General features: G+C 40.8%; 1 protein-coding gene across 1 annotated transcript in view; it reads right to left on the bottom strand.

Moving 5' to 3' along the window:
* Positions 1-27,137, bottom strand: part of MROH1 (maestro heat like repeat family member 1) — a 1,587,326-nt gene that overhangs the window by 672,327 nt on the left and 887,862 nt on the right. Inside the window, exons 20-21 of the mRNA XM_053715983.1 lie at positions 17,925-18,071; positions 15,356-15,382 (exon numbers count right to left, since the gene is read on the bottom strand). Coding sequence (XP_053571958.1) covers positions 15,356-15,382; positions 17,925-18,071 — 174 coding nt within the window. The remainder of the gene's footprint in view (positions 1-15,355; positions 15,383-17,924; positions 18,072-27,137) is intronic.

Genomic DNA, 27,137 nt, shown 5'->3' with positions numbered 1-27,137 from the left:
TGTGTTTATATACATGTATAGTTATGTGTTTATATACATGTATAGTTATGTGCTTATATACATGTATAGTTATGTGTTATGTGCTTATATACATGTATAGTTATGTGTTTATATACATGTATAGTTATGTGCTTATATACATGTATAGTTGTGTTATGTGCTTATATACATATATAGTTATGTGCTTATATACATGTATAGTTATGTGCTTATATACATGTATAGTTATGTGTATATGATTATATACATGTATAGTTATGTGCTTATATACATGTATAGTTATGTGTTATATGATTATATACATGTATAGTTATGTGCTTATATACATGTATAGTTATGTGTTATGTGCTTATATACATGTATAGTTAGTTATGTGTTATGTGCTTATATACATGTATAGTTATGTGTTATGTGCTTATATACATGTATAGTTATGTGTTATGTGCTTATATACATATAGTTATGTGCTTATATACATGTATAGTTATGTGTTATGTGCTTATATACATATAGTTATGTGTTATGTGCTTATATACATATAGTTATGTGTTATGTGCTTATATACATGCATAGTTATGTGCTTATATACATGTATAGTTATGTGTTACGTGCTTATATACATGTAAAGATATGTGTTATGTGCTTATATACATGTATAGTTATGTGCTTATATACATGTGTAGTTATGTGCTTATATACATGTATAGTTATGTGCTTATATACATCTATTGTTATGTGCTTATATACATGTATTGTTATGTGCTTATATACATGTATAATTATGTGTTATGTGCTTATATACATGTATTGTTATGTGCTTATATACATGTACAGTTATGTGTTATGTGCTTATATACATGTACAGTTATGTGCTTATATACATGTACAGTTATGTGTTACGTGCTTATATACATGTACAGTTATGTGTTATGTGCTTATATACATGTACAGTTATGTGTTATGTGCTTATATACATGTATAGTTATGTGCTTATGTATGTATGTATGTATGTATGTATTGGGTACTTGTAAAGCACGGCTAATCACCCGTAAGGGTCTCAAGGCGCTGCTCATTTTATCGACCTCTGAAGGATGAAAGGCTGAGTGGACCTCTCTGGGGATCGAACCGGCAACCCTTGGGTTGCTACAGAGCTCAGCCACAGTGCCTTAGCATGATACATTTATAGTTATGTGCTTATATACATGTATAGTTATGTGTTTATATACATGTATAGTTATGTGCTTAAATACATGTATAGTTGTGTTATGTGCTTATATACATATATAGTTATGTGCCTATATACATGTATAGTTATGTGTTTATGTGCTTATATACATGTATAGTTATGTGCTTATATACATGTATAGTTATGTGTTATGTGCTTATATACATGTATAGTTATGTGCTTATATACATATAGTTATGTGTTATGTGCTTATATACATATAGTTATGTGTTATGTGCTTATATACATGTATAGTTATGTGTTACGTGCTTATATACATGTATAGTTATGTGTTATGTGCTTATATACATGTATAGTTATGTGCTTATATACATGTATAGTTATGTGCTTATATACATGTATAGTTATGTGTTATGTGCTTATATACATGTATAGTTATGTGTTACGTGCTTATATACATGTATAATTAGGTGCTTATATACATGTATAGTTATGTGTTATGTGCTTATATACATGTATAGTTATGTGCTTATATACATGTATAGTTATGTGCTTATATACATGTATAGTTATGTGCTTATATACATGTATAGTTATGTGCTTATATACATGTATAGTTATGTGTTTATATACATGTATAATTATGTGTTATGTGCTTATATAAATGTATAGTTATGTGTTATGTGCTTATATACATGTATAGTAATGTGTTATGTGCTTATATACATGTATTGTTATGTGTTTATATACATGTATAATTATGTGTTATGTGCTTATATAAATGTATAGTTATGTGTTATGTGCTTATATACATGTATAGTAATGTGTTATGTGCTTATATACATGTATTGTTATGTGTTTATATACATGCATAATTATGTGTTATGTGCTTATATACATTTATAGTAATGTGTTATGTGCTTATATACATGTATTGTTATGTGCTTATATACATGTATAATTATGTGTTATGTGCTTATATACATGTATAGTTATGTGCTTATATACATGTATAGTTATGTGCTTATATACATGTATAGTTATGTGTTATGTGCTTATATACATGTATAGTTATGTGCTTATATACATATATAGTTATGTGTTATGTGCTTATATACATGTATAGTTATGTGTTTATATACATGTATAGTTATGTGTTTATATACATGTATAGTTGTGTGCTTATATACATGTATAGTTATGTGTTATGTGCTTATATACATGTATAGTTATGTGCTTATATACATGTATAGTTATGTGTTATGTGCTTATATACATGTATAGTTATGTGCTTATATACATGTATAGTTATGTGTTATATGATTATATACATGTATAGTTATGTGTTATATGCTTATATACATGTATAGTTATGTGCTTATATACATATATAGTTATGTGCTTATATACATGTATAGTTATGTGCTTATATACATGTATAGTTATGTGTTATGTGCTTATATACATGTATAGTTATGTGTTATGTGCTTATATACATGTATAGTTATGTGCGTATATACATGTATAGTTATGTGCATATATACATGTATAGTTATGTGCTTATATACATGTATAGTTATGTGTTATGTGCTTATATACATATATAGTTATGTGTTATGTGCTTATATACATGTATAGTTATGTGCTTATATACATGTATAGTTATGTGCTTATATACATGTATAGTTATGTGCGCATATACATGTATAGTTATGTGCTTATATACATGTATAGTTATGTGTTATGTGCTTATATACATGTATAGTTATGTGGTATGTGCTTATATACATATATAGTTGTTCTATGTGCTTATATACATGTATAGTTATGTGTTTATATACATGTATAGTTATGTGCTTATATACATATATAGTTATTTGTTATGTGCTTATATACATGTATCGTTATGTGCTTATATACATGTATAGTTATGTGCTTATATACATGTATAGTTATGTGCTTATATACATGTATAGTTATGTGTTATGAGCTTATATGCATGTATAGTTATGTGCTTATATACATGTATAGTTATGTGCTTTTTATACATGTATAGTTATGTGTTTATATACATGTATAGTTATGTGTTAGGCGCTTATATACATGTATAGTTATGTGTTATGTGCTTATATACATGTATAGTTATGTGTTATGTGCTTATATACATGTATAGTTATGTGCTTATATACATATATAGTTTTGTGTTATGTGCTTATATACATGTATAGTTATGTGCTTATATACATGTATAGTTATGTGCTTATATACATGTATTGTTATGTGTTATGTGCTTATATACATGTATAGTTATGTGTTATGTGCTTATATACATGTATAGTTATGTGCGTATATACATGTATAGTTATGTGCTTATATTCATGTATAGTTATGTGCTTATATACATGTATAATTATGTGTTATGTGCTTATATACATATATAGTTGTGTTATGTGCTTATATACATGTATAGTTATGTGTTATGTGCTTATATACATGTATAGTTATGTGCTTATATACATATACAGTATAGTTATTTTTGTGCTTATATACATGTATCGTTATGTGCTTATATACATGTATAGTTATGTGCTTATATACATGTATAGTTATGTGTTATGTGCTTATATACATGTATAGTTATGTGCTTATATACATGTATAGTTATTTGCTTATATACATGTATAGTTATGTGCTTATATACATGTATAGTTATGTGTATATGATTATATACATGTATAGTTATGTGCTTATATACATGTATAGTTATGTGTTATATGATTATATACATGAATAGTTATGTGCTTATATACATGTATAGTTATGTGTTATGTGCTTATATACATGTATAGTTATGTGTATATGATTATATACATGTATAGTTATGTGTTATGTGCTTATATACATATATAGTTATATGCTTATATACATGTATAGTTATGTGCTTATATACATGTATAGTTATGTGCTAATATACATGTATAGTTATGTGCTTATATACATGTATAGTTATGTGTTATATGATTATATACATGTATAGTTATGTGCTTATATACATGTATAGTTATGTAATATGTGCTTATATACATAGTTGTGTTATATGATTATATACATGTATAGTTATGTGTTATATGCTTATATACATGTTATGTGTTATGTGCTTATATACATGTATAGTTATGTGCTTATATACATGTATAGTAATGTGTTATGTGCTTATATACATGTATAGTTATGTGTTATGTGCTTATATACATGTATAGTTATGTGTATATGATTATATACATGTATAGTTATGTGTATATGATTATATACATGTATAGTTATGTGTTATGTGCTTATATACATATATAGTTATGTGCTTATATACATGTATAGTTATGTGTTATATGATTATATACATGTATAGTTATGTAATATGTGCTTATATACAGTTATGTGTTATATGATTATATACATGTATAGTTATGTGTTATGTGCTTATATACATATATAGTTATGTGCTTATATACATGTATAGTTATGTAATATGTGCTTATATACATAGTTATGTGTTATATGATTATATACATGTATAGTTATGTGTTATATTGCTTACTGCAATCTAGATTTGGATGTCATGTCAGCAGACCACAACTTCAACCACAGGGCCCTCCAGGCCAGAACAGATAAGACTGATTTCTTGGCATTAAAGCGAATAATCTGCATATTAGCATCACAAATAAATGAATTAGCGACCCTCAGGGCCTTAATTCTTTCATGAATTTCATCGAGGGGAGTCTCCACCTCGATCATCTCTGACAGAGAGAAGCACCAATAGGTAGCGGCTCCCGCCTCTGAAGCAGGCTTAAAAACAAACCCCATGTGCTGAAACATTTTTCTTAACAGGGTCTCTAATTTCTTATCCATCGGTTCCTTAAACGACGAACTATCCTCAAGCGGGATAGTGGTGCACTTAGCGAGCGTGGAGATAGCTCCATCCACCTTAGGGACAGATCCCCATAATTCTAGCTGAGCATCTGGAACCGGGAACAACTTTTTAAACAAAGAAGAAAGGGAAAAAGACGATCCAAGTCTCTCCCATTCATTCTTGATAATATTTGCCATCTTTACGGGAACCGGGGACGTCTGGGGCACTACCCTGTCCTCATAAACTTTATCTAATTTAGATATAGAAGGTTCCTCCGGTAGCTTCGGTTCTGGGACCTCTAGAGTCGCTAACACCTCCTTTAACAAAAAGCGTAAGTTCTCCATCCTAAACCTAAAGTCTGGTTCCTCCGCAGCCGGAGGGCTAGAGGCCACAGATTTCGAACCAGAGAGAGAGACCTCCAAAGTATCGGAATCCTCAGCATCAGTGGATAATCTAGTCTCAGATACATCCAACAGAGTAGATGACCCCTGGGAAGGAAAGAAATGTTTAACCTTTCGCTTGCGCTTGGCCGGGCAAGGTAAAGCACTAATGACCGCAGATACCGACGTTTGCAACTGCTCAGCAAAATCAGGTGGCAACGTGGCCCCTCCCGCAGGAGGATTAGAAGTGCAATGGGGAGCTGCATGTGTAATCGGAGATGAATGTAGGGAACGCACCTCACGGGACAAAGAACCCTCAGAGGTGGACGGCTCAGTGGTACTAAACATTTTATTTCTTTTAGATATTACTATTTTGTCGAAGCATGTGGAACATAGTTGAGCAGGCGGAGATACCGAAACCTCCTCACAATAAACACAGGCACTAGATTTAGTTAAAGAGGGAGTACCCTCTAACAAATCAGAGTCCTCCATAGCTTGCGCTTTAATAAGGACTACAGAAAAGGATTAAATGGCACCTTTATACTTCCAATGGCCAGGGCACTCACCACCTCCTATGACCCAGGCCCACAGAGAAACTTTGTAAACGTCTCCTGCAACCGATGGTCACACCCGGTCACATGGAGTACTGTGCAGGACCTCCCCCACAGCCAGAAAAAAAGCGTGCCAACTAAATAGGCTGCACAGTAATCAAGGAAGGAAAAAAACGGAATGTTCCACATTGCAGAGCCACATCTCACACATGTCGCAGCAAAAACACAATAAAACACAATTATGTATACACCCCCCTCCCCTGTTCAATAATCATCTTCCGGAGATATTAACTCTTGATTCTATACAGATAAAGGAGCCACACTGTGACCCTGTCTTCTTGCGTTATTATAGATATAAAAAATGAAACGATCTTACCAGAATCAACGCCATGGAACAAGAACATGGCCTCTCAAGTTTGACAGTGTGTAGCATCACTCCTGACATGGACTTGAGTGAAGAAAGCAGGCAGTGAATCTCGTCAACACTGACTGGTTAAGGAGCTGTTAATACAAGACTGGATGGTTTTGCAGAAAGACTCTCCCTGCATCTCCAGACCCTAACATTCGTAAATGCTCTCACTGATAGGCTGAAGAGACTATTTAAAACTCCAGTCCCATTCCCGAAGAGTACTACCCTCCATAAGAGACTATTCCAAAATCTTACGACACTTCTCTACCATCCTCCTGTGACGAAAGGCAAAGAATGACTGGGGGATGAGGGGAGTGGGGGAGGTATTTAAGCCTTTGGCTGGGATGTGTTGCCTCCTCCTGGTGGCCAGGTTCTGTATTTCCCACAAGTAATGAATGAAGCCGTGGACTCTCCTCGTATTAGATGGAAATGGTAGAAGAACGTCTACAATAAGCTCAATAACCCCTCTGAAACCTTTATTGAAACTGCCTTGAAAACATAATTTATGCTTACCTGATACATTTATTTCTCTTATAGTGTATCCAGTCCACGGATCATCCATTATTTGTGGGATATTCTCCTTCCCAACAGGAAGTTGCAAGAGGATCACCCACAGCAGAGCTGCTATATAGCTCCTCCCCTCACTGCCATATCCAGTCATTCGAGCGAAACAAGCCGAGAAAGGAGAAACCATAGGGTGCAGTGGTGACTGTAGTTTAATTAAAATTTAGACCTGCCTTAAAAGGATAGGGCGGGCCGTGGACTGCATACACTACAAGAGAAATAAATTTATCAGGTAAGCATAAATTATGTTTTCTCTTGTTAAGTGTATCCAGTCCACGGATCATCTATTACTTGTGGGATACCAATACCAAAGCTAAAGTACATGGATGATGGGAGGGACAAGGCAGGAACTGAAACGGAAGGAACCACTGCCTGTAGAACCTTTCTCCCAAAAACAGCCTCCGAAGAAGCAAAAGTATCAAATTTGTAAAATTTTGAAAAGGTATGAAGCGAAGACCAAGTTGCAGCCTTGCAAATCTGTTCAACAGAAGTCTCATTTTTAAAGGCCCAGGTGGAAGCCACAGCTCTAGTAGAATGAGCTGTAGTTCTTTCCGGGGGCTGCTGTCCAGCAGTCTCATAGGCTAAACGGATTATACTCCGAAGCCAAAAAGAAAGAGAGGTTGCCGAGGCCTTTTGACCTCTCCTCTGTCCAGAGTAAACAACAAACAGGCTAGATGTTTGACAAAAATCCTTAGTAGCTTGTAAGTAAAACTTCAAAGCACGCACTACATCTAAATTATGTAAAAGGCGTTCCTTCTTCGAAGAAGGATTAGGACACAATGATGGAACAACAATCTCTTGATTGATATTCTTGTTAGAAACCACCTTGGGTAAAAACCCAGGTTTTGTACGCAGAACTACTTTATCTGAATGAAAGATCAGATAAGGAGAATCACAATGTAAGGCAGATAACTCAGAGACTCTTCGAGCCGAAGAAATAGCCATCAGAAACAGAACTTTCCATGATAGAAGTTAGATATCAATAGAATGAAGGGGTTCAAACGGAACTCCCTGGAGAACTTTAAGAACCAAGTTTAAGCTCCATGGAGGAGCAACAGGTTTAAACACAGGCTTAATTCTAACTAAAGCCTGACAAAACGCCTCAACGTCTGGAACTTCTGAAAGACGCTTGTGTAAAAGAATAGACAGAGCCGAAATCTGTCCCTTTAAAGAACTAGCTGATAATCCTTTGTCCAAACCCTCTTGGAGGAAGGACAAAATCCAAGGAATCCTAATCCTACTCCATGAGTAATTCTTGGATTCACACCAATGAAGATATTTACGCCATATCTTGTGGTAGATTTTCCTGGTGACAGGCTTTCGTGACTGTATTAAGGTATCAATGACTGACTCGGAGAAGCCACGCTTTGATAGGATCAAGCGTTCAATCTCTATGCAGTCAGTCTCAGAGAAACTAGATTAGGATGATTGAAAGGACCTTGTATTAGAAGGTCTTGTCTCAGAGGCAGAGTCTACGGTGGAAAGGATGACATGTCCACCAGATCTGCATACCAGGTCCTGCGTGGCCACGCAGACGTTATCAGAATCACTGATGCTCTCTCCTGTCTGATTTTGGCAATCAGTCGAAGGAGCAGAGGAAACGGTGGAAACACATAAGCCAGGTTGAAGAACCAAGGAGCTGCTAGAGCATCTATCAGCGTCGCTTCTGGGTCCCTGGACCTGGATCCGTAACAAGGAAGCTTGGCGTTCTGGCGAGACGCCATGAGATCCAGTTCTGGTGTGCCCCAACGACGGACCAGTTGAGCAAACACCTCCGGATGGAGTTCCCACTCCCCCGGATGAAAAGTCTGACGACTTAGAAAATCCGCCTCCCAGTTCTCTACGCCCGGGATATGGATCGCTGACAGGTGGCAAGAGTGAGACTCTGCCCAGCGAATTATCTTGGAGACTTCTGACATCGCTAGGGAACTCCTGGTTCCCCCTTGATGATTGATGTAAGCCACAGTCGTGATGTTGTCCGACTGAAATCTGATGAACCTCAGTGTTGCTAACTGAGGCCAAGCTAGAAGAGCATTGAAAATTGCTCTTAACTCCAGAATGTTTATTGGGAGGAGTTTCTCCTCCTGAGTCCAAGAACCCTGAGCTTTCAGGGAGTACCAGACTGCACCCCAACCTAGAAGGCTGGCATCTGTTGTTACAATTGTCCAATCTGGTCTGCGAAAGGTCATACCTTTGGACAGATGGACCCGAGATAACCACCAGAGAAGAGAATCTCTGGTTTCCTGATCCAGATTTAGTAGAGGGGACAAATCTGTGTAATCCCCATTCCACTGACTGAGCATGCATAATTGCAGCGGTCTGAGATGCAGGTGCGCAAATGGCACTATGTCCATCGCCGCTACCATTAAGCCGATTACTTCCATGCACTGAGCCACCATGGGGCGCGGAATGGAGTGAAGAACACGGCAAGCATTTAGAAGTTTTGATAACCTGGACTCAGTCAGGTAAATTTTAATTTCTATAGAATCTATTAGAGTCCCTAGGAAGGAAACCCTTGTGAGAGGAGATAGAGAACTCTTTTCTTCGTTCATTTTCCACCCATGCGACCTCAGAAATGCCATAACTATCTCTGTATGAGACTTGGCAATTTGAAAGCTTGACGCCTGTATCAGGATGTCGTCTAGATAAGGAGCCACCGCTATGCCTCGCGGTCTTAGAACCGCCAGAAGTGAGCCCAGAACCTTTGTAAAAATTCTTGGGGCTGTAGCCAACCCGAATGGAAGAGCTACAAATTGGTAATGCCTGTCTAGAAAGGCAAACCTCAGTAACCGATGATTCTTGTGAATCGGAATGTGAAGGTAGGCATCCTTTAAGTCCACTGTGGTCATGTACTGACCCTCTTGGATCATGGGTAAAATGGTTTGAATAGTTTCCATCTTGAATTATGGAACTCTGAGGAATTTGTTTAAGATCTTTAGATCCAAAATTGGTCTGAAGGTTCCCTCTTTTTTGGGAACCACAAACAGATTTGAATAAAACCCCTGTCCTTGTTCCGTCTGCGGAACGGGATGGATCACTCCCATTACAAGGAGGTCTTGCACGCAGCGTAGGAATGCCTCTTTCTTTATCTGGTTTGCAGATATTCTTGAAAGGTGAAATCTCCCTTGTGGAGGAGAAGCTTTGAAGTCCAGAAGATATCCCTGAGATATGATCTCCAACGCCCAGGAATCCTGAACATCTCTTGCCCACGCCTGGGCGAAGAGAGAGAGTCTGCCCCCTACTAGATCCGTTGTCAGATAGGGGGCCGTTCCTTCATGCTGTCTTGGAGGCAGCAGCAGGCTTTCTGGCCTGCTTGCCCTTGTTCCAGGACTGGTTAAGTTTTCCAGGCCTGCTTGGATTGAGCAAAAGTTCCCTCTTGTTTTGAAGCAGAGGAAGTTGATGCTGCACCTGCCTTGAAATTTCGAAAGGCACGAAAATTAGACTGTTTGGCCCTTGATTTGGCCCTGTCCTGAGGAAGGGTATGACCCTTACCTCCAGTAATGTCAGCAATAATTTCTTTCAAACCAGGCCCGAATAAGGTCTGCCCCTTGAAAGGAATGTTGAGTAATTTAGACTTTGAAGTCACATCAGCTGACCAGGATTTAAGCCATAACGGCCTACGCGCCTGGATGGCGAATCTGGAATTCTTAGCCGTTAGTTTAGTCAAATGAACAATGGCATCAGAAACAAATGAGTTAGCTAGCTTAAGTGTTCTAAGCTTGTCAATAATTTCAGTCAATGGAGCTGTATGGATGGCCTCTTCCAGGGCCTCAAACCAGAACGCCGCCGCAGCAGTGACAGGCGCAATGCATGCAAGGGGCTGTAAAATAAAACCTTGTTGAATAAACATTTTCTTAAGGTAACCCTCTAATTTTTTATCCATTGGATCAGAAAAAGCACAACTGTCCTCAACCGGGATAGTGGTACGCTTTGCTAAAATAGAAACTGCTCCCTCCACCTTAGGGACTGTCTGCCATAAGTCCCGTATAGTGGCATCTATTGGAAACATTTTTCTAAATATAGGAGGTGGGGAAAAGGGCACACCGGGTCTATCCCACTCCTTACTAATAATTTCTGTAAGCCTTTTAGGTATTGGAAAAACATCAGTACTCACCGGCACTGCATAGTATTTATCCAATCTACACAATTTCTCTGGCACTGCAATTGTGTCACAGTCATTCAGAGCAGCTAATACCTCCCCAAGCAATACACGGAGGTTCTCAAGCTTAAATTTAAAATTAGAAATCTCTGAATCAGGTCTCCCCGAGTCACCCACAGACTGAAGCTCTCCGTCCTCAGGTTCTGCATATTGTGACGCAGTATCAGACATGGCTCTTACAGCATCTGCGCGCTCTGTATCTCGTCTAACCCCAGAGCTATCGCGCTTGCCTCTTAATTCAGGCAATCTGGCTAATACTTCTGACAGGGTATTATTCATGATTGCAGCCATGTCCTGCAAAGTAATCGCTATGGGCGTCCCTGATGTACTTGGCGCCATATTAGCGTGCGTCCCTTGAGCGGGAGGCGAAGGGTCCGACACGTGGGGAGAGTTAGTCGGCATAACTTCCCCCTCGACAGACCCCTCTGGTGATAATTCTTTTATAGATAAAGACTGATCTTTACTGTTTAAGGTGAAATCAATACATTTAGTACACATTCTCCTATGGGGCTCCACCATGGCTTTTAAACATAATGAACAAGTAGTTTCCTCTGTGTCAGACATGTTTGTACAGACTAGCAATGAGACTAGCAAGCTTGGAAAACACTTTAAACCAAGTTAACAAGCAATATAAAAAACGTTACTGCGCCTTTAAAAAAAACAAATTTTGACAAAATGTTAAATAACAGTGAAAAAAGGCAGTTACACTAACGAAATTTTTACAGTGTATGTAACAAGTTAGCAGAGCATTGCACCCACTTGCAAATGGATGATTAACCCCTTAATACCAAAAACGGAATAATAAATGACAAAAACGTTTTTAAAATCAGTCACAACAACTGCCACAGGTCTACTGTGGTTGTTACCCTCCTCAAACACGACTTTTGAAGCCTTTTGAGCCCTTCAGAGATGTCCTGTATCATGCAGAAGGAAGCTGAGTGTCTCTGTCTGTAATTTTAGCTGTGCAGAAAAGCGCTAAAATAGGCCCCTCCCACTCATAGTACAACAGTGGAAAGCCTCAGGAAACTGTTTCTAGGCAAAAATCAAGCCAGCCATGTGGAAAAAAACTAGGCCCCAATAAGTTTTATCACCAAACATATATAAAAATGATTAACATGCCAGCAAACGTTTTATATTACACTTTTATAAGAGTATGTATCTCTGTTAATAAGCCTGATACCAGTCGCTATCACTGCATTTAAGGCTTAACTTACATTAATCCGGTATCAGCAGCATTTTCTAGCAAATTCCATCCCTAGAAAAATGTTAACTGCACATACCTTATTGCAGGAAAACCTGCATGCCATTCCCCCTCTGAAGTTACCTCACTCCTCAGAATATGTGAGAACGGCAGTGGATCTTAGTTACTTCTGCTAAGATCATAGAAATCGCAGGCAGATTCTTCTTCTAAATACTGCCTGAGATAAAATAGTACGCTCCGGTACCATTTAAAAATAACAAACTTTTGATTCAAGAAAGTAACTAACTATAAAACACCACTCTTCTCTTACTACCTCCATCTTTGTTGAGAGTTGCAAGAGAATGACTGGGTATGGCAGTGAGGGGAGGAGCTATATAGCAGCTCTGCTGTGGGTGATCCTCTTGCAACTTCCTGTTGGGAAGGAGAATATCCCACAAGTAATGGATGATCCGTGGACTGGATACACTTAACAAGAGAAATAGTGAATGCACAATTGCTCTCAGGCTCCAGACTTTTAGCCCAAGTAATCCCCTGGCAGCCCCTGCAAGAGAAAAAGCTGGGAGAAAAATGTACTAAATAAGTAATTACTACCTCGAAGTTTTCTGAGCTGTTTTTCTGCCTAGCAACAGCTCCTGAGTGAAGATGGAAGCCCGAGAAGCTGAGGGGGCGGGGCTACCGCCTGGTGAAGCACTAATGTCACATAGAAGCTGAGGGGGCGGGGCTACCACCTGGTGAAGCACTAATGACACATAGAAGCTGTGAAAGTTATTTTAAACAAAGATTGCACCAAGCACCATTGTACATGTAATTGACAAAAACAGTGCGCCCTCTTTGCTAAACTGGATGGTGTACTAAGTAACCGCTAACCGCACAGAGCAGTTAGTGTTTTTTTAAGGGGCCAGGGACCTATTTAATATAATGTGTCCGAAATGGTTCCCCAGAGCTGTCAGAGGGCTCTTAATGGCCTCAGTCTTACCTGACTGTGTCCCTAATAAGAAAAGGTTAGGTAAAGAGCAAAAAAAAAGAAAAAAGTGTGTGATGAGGAGTACAAGCGAAGTCCCCTGGCTATGCTGTACCTGTGTCCGAGTACCTACAAATCTGTGTGCTGTGTAAAGTCACTTACGTTACGCAGCACCCCTCCACTGGCTTACCAGGCATGTTAATGTCATGCAGCTGCAGCAGTATCCAGTAGAGAGCCCATTCAGTGAAGTAGGAAATACCTGTGTCCCTCAGGGGGAGGCTAAGGACAGATCCCTGCGGCGCCTGAGGGTGGTTATGGCTGAAGTCCTATGCTGTGCACATAAAAGGTATTCCTATGTTCCTGCATCATTCCGCTGCTGTGACATTTCTCTTCTGTCTTCTTTATGAATGATAATTCCCAGGGACTCTGGGTCTGAGCTCCCATTTTAAATCTATAAGCAAGTAGCTGGAAACCCCTCTATTCTTAACCATCTCCTACCAGGCCAAGAACAAAACCAAGGGAGGGATTTTAAGCTCTGATATGGGTTCTTGACCTCCTCCTAGTAGCGGGAGATCCCTTATGGATGACGGTGGGCCATCATCATTTTACAAAACAAAGGTTTATACTTTTAGGAAATACTGGGCCATCACAATCTATGTTTCTACATTGTAGACCTTTGCACTAACCTATTTCTATTACGTGAATGATATTCACTTCACTGATAGTTTTTAAGTTGACTTTAAAAATAAAATCTGCTGTTTAACTTTAACGCTCATCTTCAACCATAATTACTCTGAACTTCACTGGTATTTTGTAACCATAGAATTATGAATCAGTGTATTTCATATAACCAGGACGCTATTCCATAAATAGTTTACAAGCGTTCAGCAAGAGACACTATGTACAAATATTGATTAGAAATAACTGACACTGAAAGAAAAAGGAAATCGTCGCTGCTCGGTGTAGGCAGAGAGAGGAGAGCAGCGCTGCTCGGTGTAGGCAGAGAGGGGAGAGCAGCGCTGCTCGGTAGAGGCAGAGAGGGGAGAGCAGCGCTGCTCGGTAGAGGCAGAGAGGGGAGAGCAGCGCTGCTCGATGTAGGCAGAGAGGGGAGAGCAGCGCTGCTCGATGTAGGCAGAGAGGGGAGAGCAGCGCTGCTCGATGTAGGCAGAGAGGGGAGAGCAGCGCTGCTCGATGTAGGCAGAGAGGGGAGAGCAGCGCGAGGGGAGAGCAGCGCTGCTCGATGTAGGCAGAGAGGGGAGAGCAGCGCGAGGGGAGAGCAGCGCTGCTCGATGTAGGCAGAGAGGGGAGAGCAGCGCTGCTCGATGTAGGCAGAGAGGGGAGAGCAGCGCTGCTCGATGTAGGCAGAGAGGGGAGAGCAGCGCTGCTCGATGTAGGCAGAGAGGGGAGAGCAGCGCTGCTCGATGTAGGCAGAGAGGGGAGAGCAGCGCTGCTCGATGTAGGCAGAGAGGGGAGAGCAGCGCTGCTCGATGTAGGCAGAGAGGGGAGAGCAGCGCTGCTCGATGTAGGCAGAGAGGGGAGAGCAGCGCTGCTCGATGTAGGCAGAGAGGGGAGAGGAGAGGGGAGAGCAGCGCTGATTGGTAGAGGCAGAGAGGGGAGAGCAGCACTGCTTGGTAGAGGCAGAGAGGGGAGAGCAGCACTGCTTGATGTAGGCAGAGAGGGGAGAGCAGCGCTGATTGGTAGAGGCAGAGAGCGGAGAACAGCGCTGCTTGGTAGAGGCAGAGAGGGGAGAGCAGCGCTGCTTGGTAGAGGCAGAGAGGGGAGAGCAGCGCTGCTTGGTAGAGGCAGAGAGGGGAGAGCAGCGCTGCTTGGTAGAGGCAGAGAGGGGAGAGCAGCGCTGCTTGGTAGAGGCAGAGAGGGGAGAGCAGCGCTGCTTGGTAGAGGCAGAGAGGGGAGAGCAGCGCTGCTTGGTAGAGGCAGAGAGTGAGAGCAGCAATGCTTGGTAGAGGCAGAGAGGGGAGAGCAGCACTGCTTGGTAGAGGCAGAGAGGGGAGAGCAGCACTGCTCAGCACACTTTACCTTGGGCTCTACTTTTATTCCCAGAACCTAATGGGTAAAACCAGGAGAACAAATTATTAGAAATAAATCCGGCAAAGCACAAAATGAGGGGAAAACAACAGAGCACAGTAATGAGATCTTTACTGAGAAATGCAGCATTATAATCTATCTATCTGTATCTATCTATCTATCTATCTATCTGTATCTATATGCATCTATATATCTGTATCTATCTGTATCTATATATCTGTATCTATCCATCTATCTATCTGTATCTATCTATCTGTATCCATCCATCTATCTATATATCTGTATCTATCCATCTATCTATCTGTATCTATCTATCTATCTGTATCTATCCATCTATCTATCTGTATCTATCTATCTATCTATCTATCTATCTGTATCTATCTATCTATCTATCTATCTGTATCTATCTATCTGTATCTATCTATCTGTATCTATCTATCTATCTATATCAGTCTATCTATCTATATCAGTCTATCTATCTATATCAGTCTATCTATCTATATCAGTCTATCTATCTATCTGTATCTATCTATCTGTATCTATCTGTCCATCCATCTCTCTGTATCTATCTATCTATCTATGTATCTATCTGTATCTATCTATCTGTATCAGTCTATCTATCTGTATCTATCTATCTATGTATCTATCTGTATCTATCTATCTGTATCAGTCTATCTATCTGTATCTATCTATCTATTTATCTATCTGTATCTATCTGTCAATCCATCTGTCTATATCTATCTATCTATCTATCTGTATCTATCTGTCCATCCATCTGTCTGTATCTATCTATCTGTATCTATTTATCTATCTATCTATCTGTATCAGTCTATTTATCTGTATCTATCTATCCATCTGTATCTATTTATATCTATCTGTATCTATTTATATCTATCTATCTATTTATCTATCTATCTGTATCTATTTATCTATCTATCCATCCATCTGTATCTATTTATATCTATCTGTATCTATCTATCCATCCATCTGTATCTATTTATATCTATCTGTATCTATCTATCTATCCATCTGTATCTATTTATATCTATCTGTATCTATCTATCATCTATCTGTATCTATTTGCATCTGTCTGTATCTATCTGTATCTATTTATCTATCTATCCATCCATCTGTATCTATTTATATCTATCTGTATCTATTTATATCTATCTGTATCTATCCATCTGTATCTATCCACCTATCTATCTATCTATCTATCTATCTGTATCTTCTGTCTGTATCTATCTATCTATCCATTTGTATCTATCTGCCTGTATCTATCTATCTCTATCTACCTGTATCTATCTATCTCTCTCTCTCTCTCTATCTGTCTGTACCTATCTATCTATCTGTATTTATCCACCTATCTATCTATCCACCTATCTACCTGTATCTATCTATCTATCTATCTATCTTTCTATCGATCTGTATCTTCTGTCTGTACCTATCTATCTGTACCTATCCATCCATCCATCCATCCATCCGTAACTATATCTGTATCTATCTGCATGCACATACAGCAAGTGACACACAGCACGCATGCCAATACAGTAAGTGACACACAGCACGCATGCCAATACAGTAAGTGACACACAGCACGCATGCCAATACAGTGACACACAGCACGCATGCCAATACAGTAAGTGACACACAGCACGCATGCCAATACAGTAAGTGACACACAGCACGCATGCCAATACAGTAAGTGACACACAGCACGCATGCCAATACAGCAAGTGACACACAGCACGCATGCCAATACAGTAAGTGACACACAGCACGCATGCCAATACAGTAAGTGACACACAGCACGCATGCCAATACAGTAAGTGACACACAGCACGCATGCCAATACAGCAAGTGACACACAGCGCGCATGCCAATACAGCAAGTGACACACAGCGCGCATGCACATACAGCAAGTGACACAGCGCGCATGCACATACAGCAAGTGACACACAGCGTGCATGCACATACAACAAGTGACACAGCGCGCATGCACATACAGCAAGTGACACACAGAGTGCATGCACATACAGCAAGTGACACACAGAGTGCATGCACATACAGCAAGTGACACACAGAGTGCATGCACATACAGCAAGTGACACACAGTGCGCATGCAAATACAGCAAGTGACACACAGAGCGCATGCACATACAGCAAGTGACACACAGCGCGCATGCCAATACAGCAAGTGACACACAGCGCGCATGCACATACAGCAAGTGACACAGCGCGCATGCACATACAGCAAGTGACACACAGCGTGCATGCACATACAACAAGTGACACAGCGCGCATGCACATACAACAAGTGACACAGCGCGCATGCACATACAGCAAGTGACACACAGCGGGCATGCACATACAGCAAGTGACATACAGCGCATTTGCACATACAGCAAGTGACACACAGTGCGCATGCACATACTGCAAGTGACATACAGTGCACATACAGCAAGTCACACACAGCGCACATGCACATACAGCACAGAACACTACATATCTGTGGATCTAACACACTTACAAGTTGCTGCGCTCAGTTGTTGGTACTCACCTTGGAGTGGAAGTACAGGAAGACGTTACGCAGAATGTCAGATTCTATTCGTGGTAACACCAGCTCACCAGGAGCGTAAACGGTCACATAGCCATAACATAAAATCAGTGCACTCTTTATCTTCTCCAGATCTCCATCATTACGATCCTGAAAAAGTGCACGTGTTTATAAGCTGCCGAGGTCGTGCAAAACAAAGTATGGAAACAACAACTCATAACTGTAATCTGTCTGAATTATAAAGATTTCATATTGACAAAAATCCTGTTCTGCTTATTGCATCTGGTATTTTATTACCTAGACTACAAAGTGTCAAAGTGTGATTTCTACAGCACATACATCGTCACAGTGCAGAATCTACAGCATCACAGTGCGGAACCTACAGCACATACAGAGTCACAGTGCGGTACCTACAGCACATACAGAATCACAGTGCAGAACCTACAGCACATACAGAGTCACAGTGCAGAACCTACAGCACATACAGAGTCACAGTGCGGAACCTACAGTACATACAGAATCACAGTGCAGAACCTACAGCACATACAGAATCACAGTGCAGAACCTACAGCACATACAGAGTCACAGTGCGGAACCTACAGCACATACAGAGTCACAGTGCAGAACCTACAGCACATACAGAATCACAGTGCAGAACCTACAGCACATACAGAATCACAGTGCAGAACCTACAGCACATACAGCGTCACAGTGCAGAACCTACAGCACATACAGAATCACAGTGCAGAACCTACAGAATCACGTGCAGAATCTACAGCACATACAGCGTCACAGTGCGGTACCTACAGTACATACAGAATCACAGTGCAGAACCTACAGCACATACAGAATCACAGTGCAGAACCTACAGCACATACAGAGTCACAGTGCAGAACCTACAGCACATACAGCGTCAGTGCGGAACCTACAGCGTCACAGTGCAGAACCTACAGCACATACAGCGTCACAGTGCGGAACCTACAGCACATACAGCGTCACAGTGCAAAACCTACAGCACATACAGCGTCACAGTGCAAAACCTACAGCACATAGAGCGTCACAGTGCAGGACCTACAGCACATACAGAATCACAGTGCGGAACCTACAGCACATAGAGTAACAGTGCGGAACCTACAGCACATACAGCATCACAGTGCAGAACCTACAGCACATACAGAATCACAGTGCAGAACCTACAGCACATACAGAATCACAGTGCAGAACCTACAGCACATACAGAATCACAGTGCAGAACCTACAGCACATACAGAATCACAGTGCAGAACCTACAGCACATACAGAATCACAGTGCAGAACCTACAGCACATACAGAATCACAGTGCAGAACCTACAGCACATACAGAATCACAGTGCAGAACCTACAGCACATACAGAATCACAGTGCAGAACCTACAGCACATACAGAATCACAGTGCAGAACCTACAGCACATACAGAGTCACAGTGCAGAACCTACAGCACATACAGAGTCACAGTGCGGAACCTACAGCACATACAGAATCACAGTGCAGAACCTACAGCACATACAGAATCACAGTGCGGTACCTACAGCACATACAGAATCACAGTGCAGAACCTACAGCACATACAGCGTCACAGTGCAGAACCTACAGCACATACAGAATCACAGTGCAGAACCTACAGAATCACGTGCAGAATCTACAGCACATACAGCGTCACAGTGCGGTACCTACAGTACATACAGAATCACAGTGCAGAACCTACAGCACATACAGAATCACAGTGCAGAACCTACAGCACATACAGAGTCACAGTGCAGAACCTACAGCACATACAGCGTCAGTGCGGAACCTACAGCGTCACAGTGCAGAACCTACAGCACATACAGCGTCACAGTGCGGAACCTACAGCACATACAGAGTCACAGTGCAGAACCTACAGCACATACAGCGTCACAGTGCAGAACCTACAGCACATACAGCGTCACAGTGCGGAACCTACAGCACATACAGCGTCACAGTGCGGAACCTACAGCACATACAGCGTCACAGTGCAGAACCTACAGCACATACAGCGTCACAGTGCAGAACCTACAGCACATACAGCGTCACAGTGCAGAACCTACAGCACATACAGCGTCACAGTGCGGAACCTACAGCACATACAGCGTCACAGTGCAGAACCTACAGCACATACAGCGTCACAGTGCAGAACCTACAGCACATACAGCGTCACAGTGCAGAACCTACAGCACATACAGTGTCACAGTGCGGAACCTACAGCCAAAACAGAGTCACAGTGCGGAACCTACAGAACATACAGCGTCACAGTGCGGAACCTACAGCACATACAGCGTCACAGTGCAGAACCTACAGCACATACAGCGTCACAGTGCAGAACCTACAGCACATACAGAGTCACAGTGCGGAACCTACAGCACATACAGCGTCACAGTGCAGAACCTACAGCACATACAGCGTTACAGTGCAGAACCTAAAGCACATACAGAGTCACAGTGCGGAACCTACAGCACATACAGCGCCACAGTGCGGAACCTACAGCACATACAGAGTCACAGTGCAGAACCTACAGCACATACAGCGTCACAGTGCAGAACCTACAGTGCAGAACCTACAGCACATACAGCGTCACAGTGCGGAACCTACAGCACATACAGAGTCGAAGTGCGGAACCTACAGCACATACAGCGTCACAGTGCAGAACCTACAGCACATACAGCGTCACAGTGCAAAACCTACAGCACATACAGCGTCACAGTGCAAAACCTACAGCACATAGAGCGTCACAGTGCAGGACCTACAGCACATACAGAATCACAGTGCGGAACCTACAGCACATAGAGTAACAGTGCGGAACCTACAGCACATACAGCATCACAGTGCGGAACTTACAGCACATACAGCGTCACAGTGCGGAACCTACAGCACATACAGAGTCACAGTGCGGAACCTACAGCACATACAGCGTCACAGTGCAGAACCTACAGCACATACAGCGTCACAGTGCGGAACCTACAGCACATATAGCGTCACAGTGCGGAACCTACAGCACATACAGCGTCACAGTGCGGAACCTACAGCACATATAGCGTCACAGTGCGGAACCTACAGCACATACAGCGTCACAGTGCGGAACCTACAGCACATACAGAGTCACAGTGCGGAACCTACAGCACATACAGCGTCACAGTGCGGAACCTACAGCACATACAGCGTCACAGTGCGGAACCTACAGCACATACAGAGTCACAGTGCGGAACCTAAAGCACATACAGAGTCAAAGTGCGGAACCTACAGCACATACAGAGTCACAGTGCGGAACCTACAGCACATACAGAGTCACAGTGCAGAACCTACAGCACATAGTGTCACAGGTTACTGAGATTCACGGTATAAATACCCTCATGATACTGAAGCACACAGTATAAGTACCCTCAGGTTACTGAGACGCACAGTATAAGTACCCTCAGGTTACTGAGACGCACAGTATAAGTACCCTCAGGTTACTGAAACGCACAGTATAAGTACCCTCAGGTTACTGAGACTCACAGTATAAATACCCACAGGTTACTGAGACTCACAGTATAAATACCCTCATGATACTGAGACTTACAGTATAAATACCCTCATGATAATGAGGCACACAGTATAAGTACCCTCAGGTTACTAAGAATCACAGTATAAGTACCCTCAGGTTACTGAGACTTACAGTATAAGTACCCTCAGGTTACTAAGACTCACAGTATAAGTACCCTCAGGTTACTGAGACTCATAGTATAAATACCCTCATGATACTGGGACTCACAGTATAAGTACCCTCATGATAATGAGACTCACAGTATAAATACCCTCATGATACTGAGACTCACAGTATAAGTACCCTCATGATAATGAGACTCACAGTATAAATACCCTCATGATACTGAGACTCACCGTTTAAGTACCCTCATGATAATGAGCCTCATAGTATAAGTACCCACAGGTTACTGAGACTCACAGTATAAGTACCCTAATGATACTGAGACTCACAGTATAAGTACCCACAGGTTACTGAGACTCACAGTATAAATACCCACAGGTTACTGAGACTCACAGTATAAATACCCTCAGGTTACTGAGACTCACAGTATAAATACCCTCATGATACTGAGATTCACAGTATAAGTAGCTTCAGGTTACTGAGACTCACAGTATAAGTAGCTTCAGGTTACTGAGACTCACAGTGTAAATACCCTCATGATACTGCGACTCACAGTATAAGTACCCTCATGATACTGAGACTCACAGTATAAGTACTCTCGGGTTACTGAGACTCACAGTATAAATAACCTCATAATAATGAGACTCACAGTATAAATACACTTATGATACTGAGACTCACAGTATAAATACCCTCATGATACTGAGACTCACAGTATAAGTACCTTCAGGTTACTGAGACTCACAGTATAAGTACCCTCAGGTTACTGAGACTCACAGTATGAGTACCCTCAGGTTACTGAGACTCACAGTATAAATAACCTCATAATAATGAGACTCACAGTATAAATACACTTATGATACTGAGACTCACAGTATAAATACCCTCATGATACTGAGACTCACAGTATAAGTACCTTCAGGTTACTGAGACTCACAGTATAAGTACCCTCAGGTTACTGAGACTCACAGTATGAGTACCCTCAGGTTACTGAGACTCACAGTATAAATACCCTCAGTATACTGAGAATCACGGTATAAGTACCCTCATGATACTGAGACTCACAGTATAAGTACCCTCAGGTTACTAAGACTCACAGTATAAGTACCCTCAGGTTACTGAGACTCACAGTATAAGTACCCTCAGGTTACTGAGACACACAGTATAAATACCCTTAGGTTACTGAGACTCACGGTATTAGTAACCTCATGAAAATGAGACTGACAGTATAAATACCCTTATGATACTGAGACTCACAGTATAAATACCCTCATGATACTGAGACTCACAGTATAAGTACTCTCAGGTTACTGAGACTCACAGTATAAATACCCTCAGGATACTGAGAATCACAGTATAAGTACCATCAGGTTACTAAGACTCACAGTATAAGTACCCTCATGATACTGAGACTCACAGTATAAGTACCATCAGGTTACTAAGACTCACAGTATAAGTACCCTCAGGTTACTGAGACTCACAGTATAAGTACCCTCAGGTTACTGAGACTTACAGTATAAGTACCCTCAGGTTACTAAGACTCACAGTATAAGTACCCTCAGGTTACTGAGACTCACAGTATAAGTACCCTCAGGTTACTGAGACTTACAGTATAAGTACCCTCAGGTTACTAAGACTCACAGTATAAGTACCCTCAGGTTACAGAGACTCACAGTATAAGTACCCTCAGGTTACAGAGACTCACAGTATAAGAACCCTCAGGTTACTAAGGCTCACAGTATAAGTACCCTCAGGTTACTGAGACTCACAGTATAAATACCCTTAGGTTACTGAGACTCACGGTATTAGTACCCTCATGATAATGAGACTCACAGTATAAATACCCTTATGATACTGAGACTCACAGTATAAATACCCTCATGATACGGAGACTCACAGTGTAAGTACCTTCAGGTTACTGAGACTCACAGTATAAATACCCTCATGATACTGAGACTCACAGTATAAATACCCTCATGATACTGAGACTCACAGTATAAGTACCTTCAGGTTACTGAGACTCACAGTATAAGTACCCTCAGGTTACTGAGACTCACAGTATGAGTACCCTCAGGTTACTGAGACTCACATTATAAATACCCTCAGGATACTGAGAATCACGGTATAAGTACCCTCATGATACTGAGACTCACAGTATAAATACCCTCATGATAATGAGACTCACAGTATAAATATCCTCATGATACTGAGACTCACAGTATAAATACCCTCATGAAACTGAGACACAGTATAAGTACCCTCAGGTTACTAAGACTCACAGTATAAGTACCCTCAGGTTACTAAGACTCACAGTATAAGTACCCTCAGGTTACAGAGACTCACAGTATAAGTACCCTCAGGTTACAGAGACTCACAGTATAAGTACCCTCAGGTTACAGAGACTCACAGTATAAGAACCCTCAGGTTACTAAGGCTCACAGTATAAGTACACTCAGGTTACTGAGACTCACAGTATAAATACCCTTAGGTTACTGAGACTCACGGTATTAGTACCCTCATGATAATGAGACTCACAGTATAAATACCCTTATGATACTGAGACTCACAGTATAAATACCCTCATGATACTGAGACTCACAGTATAAATAGCCTCATGATACTGAGACTCACAGTATAAATACCCTCAGGATACTGAGACTCACAGTATAAGTACCCTCAGGTTACAGAGATTCACAGTATAAGAACCCTCAGGTTACTAAGGCTCACAGCATAAGTACCCTCAGGTTACTGAGACTCACAAAATAAATACCCTTAGGTTACTGAAACTCACGGTATTAGTACCCTCATGATAATGAGACTCACAGTATAAATACAGAGTCACAGTGCAGAACCTACAGCACATACAGTGTCACAGGTTACTGAGATTCACTGTATAAATACCCTCATGATACTGAAGCACACAGTATAAGTACCCTCAGGTTACTGAGACGCACAGTATAAGTACCCTCAGGTTACTGAGACGCACAGTATAAGTACCCTCAGGTTACTGAAACGCACAGTATAAGTACCCTCAGGTTACTGAGACTCACAGTATAAATACCCACAGGTTACTGAGACTCACAGTATAAATACCCTCATGATACTGAGACTTACAGTATAAATACCCTCATGATAATGAGGCACACAGTATAAGTACCCTCAGGTTACTAAGAATCACAGTATAAGTACCCTCAGGTTACTGAGACTTACAGTATAAGTACCCTCAGGTTACTAAGACTCACAGTATAAGTACCCTCAGGTTACTGAGACTCATAGTATAAATACACTCATGATACTGGGACTCACAGTATAAGTACCCTCATGATAATGAGACTCACAGTATAAATACCCTCATGATACTGAGACTCACAGTATAAGTACCCTCATGATAATGAGACTCACAGTATAAATACCCTCATGATACTAAGACTCACCGTTTAAGTACCCTCATGATAATGAGCCTCATAGTATAAGTACCCACAGGTTACTGAGACTCACAGTATAAGTACCCTAATGATACTGAGACTCACAGTATAAGTACCCACAGGTTACTGAGACTCACAGTATAAATACCCACAGGTTACTGAGACTCACAGTATAAATACCCTCAGGTTACTGAGACTCACAGTATAAATACCCTCATGATACTGAGATTCACAGTATAAGTAGCTTCAGGTTACTGAGACTCACAGTATAAGTAGCTTCAGGTTACTGAGACTCACAGTGTAAATACCCTCATGATACTGCGACTCACAGTATAAGTACCCTCATGATACTGAGACTCACAGTATAAGTACTCTCGGGTTACTGAGACTCACAGTATAAATAACCTCATAATAATGAGACTCACAGTATAAATACACTTATGATACTGAGACTCACAGTATAAATACCCTCATGATACTGAGACTCACAGTATAAGTACCTTCAGGTTACTGAGACTCACAGTATAAGTACCCTCAGGTTACTGAGACTCACAGTATGAGTACCCTCAGGTTACTGAGACTCACAGTATAAATAACCTCATAATAATGAGACTCACAGTATAAATACACTTATGATACTGAGACTCACAGTATAAGTACTCTCAGGTTACTGAGACTCACAGTATAAATACCCTCAGGATACTGAGAATCACAGTATAAGTACCATCAGGTTACTAAGACTCACAGTATAAGTACCCTCATGATACTGAGACTCACAGTATAAGTACCATCAGGTTACTAAGACTCACAGTATAAGTACCCTCAGGTTACTGAGACTCACAGTATAAGTACCCTCAGGTTACTGAGACTTACAGTATAAGTACCCTCAGGTTACTAAGACTCACAGTATAAGTACCCTCAGGTTACTGAGACTCACAGTATAAGTACCCTCAGGTTACTGAAACTTACAGTATAAGTACCCTCAGGTTACTAAGACTCACAGTATAAGTACCCTCAGGTTACAGAGACTCACAGTATAAGTACCCTCAGGTTACAGAGACTCACAGTATAAGAACCCTCAGGTTACTAAGGCTCACAGTATAAGTACCCTCAGGTTACTGAGACTCACAGTATAAATACCCTTAGGTTACTGAGACTCACGGTATTAGTACCCTCATGATAATGAGACTCACAGTATAAATACCCTTATGATACTGAGACTCACAGTATAAATACCCTCATGATACGGAGACTCACAGTGTAAGTACCTTCAGGTTACTGAGACTCACAGTATAAATACCCTCATGATACTGAGACTCACAGTATAAATACCCTCATGATACTGAAACTCACAGTATAAGTACCCTCAGGTTACTGAGACTCACATTATAAATACCCTCAGGATACTGAGAATCACGGTATAAGTACCCTCATGATACTGAGACTCACAGTATAAATACCCTCATGATAATGAGACTCACAGTATAAATATCCTCATGATACTGAGACTCACAGTATAAATACCCTCATGAAACTGAGACACAGTATAAGTACCCTCAGGTTACTAAGACTCACAGTATAAGTACCCTCAGGTTACTAAGACTCACAGTATAAGTACCCTCAGGTTACAGAGACTCACAGTATAAGTACCCTCAGGTTACAGAGACTCACAGTATAAGAACCCTCAGGTTACTAAGGCTCACAGTATAAGTACACTCAGGTTACTGAGACTCACAGTATAAATACCCTTAGGTTACTGAGACTCACGGTATTAGTACCCTCATGATAATGAGACTCACAATATAAATACCCTTATGATACTGAGACTCACAGTATAAATACCCTCATGATACTGAGACTCACAGTATAAATAGCCTCATGATACTGAGACTCACAGTATAAATACCCTCAGGATACTGAGACTCACAGTATAAGTACCCTCAGGTTACAGAGATTCACAGTATAAGAACCCTCAGGTTACTAAGGCTCACAGCATAAGTACCCTCAGGTTACTGAGACTCACAAAATAAATACCCTTAGGTTACTGAAACTCACGGTATTAGTACCCTCATGATAATGAGACTCACAGT

The sequence above is a fragment of the Bombina bombina genome, chromosome 5, assembly GCF_027579735.1.
Source record: "Bombina bombina isolate aBomBom1 chromosome 5, aBomBom1.pri, whole genome shotgun sequence".
NCBI classification, from domain to species: Eukaryota; Metazoa; Chordata; class Amphibia; order Anura; family Bombinatoridae; genus Bombina; species Bombina bombina.
Note: the sequence above shows the minus strand (reverse complement) of the source record. Positions and strands in the feature narration are given on the sequence as shown.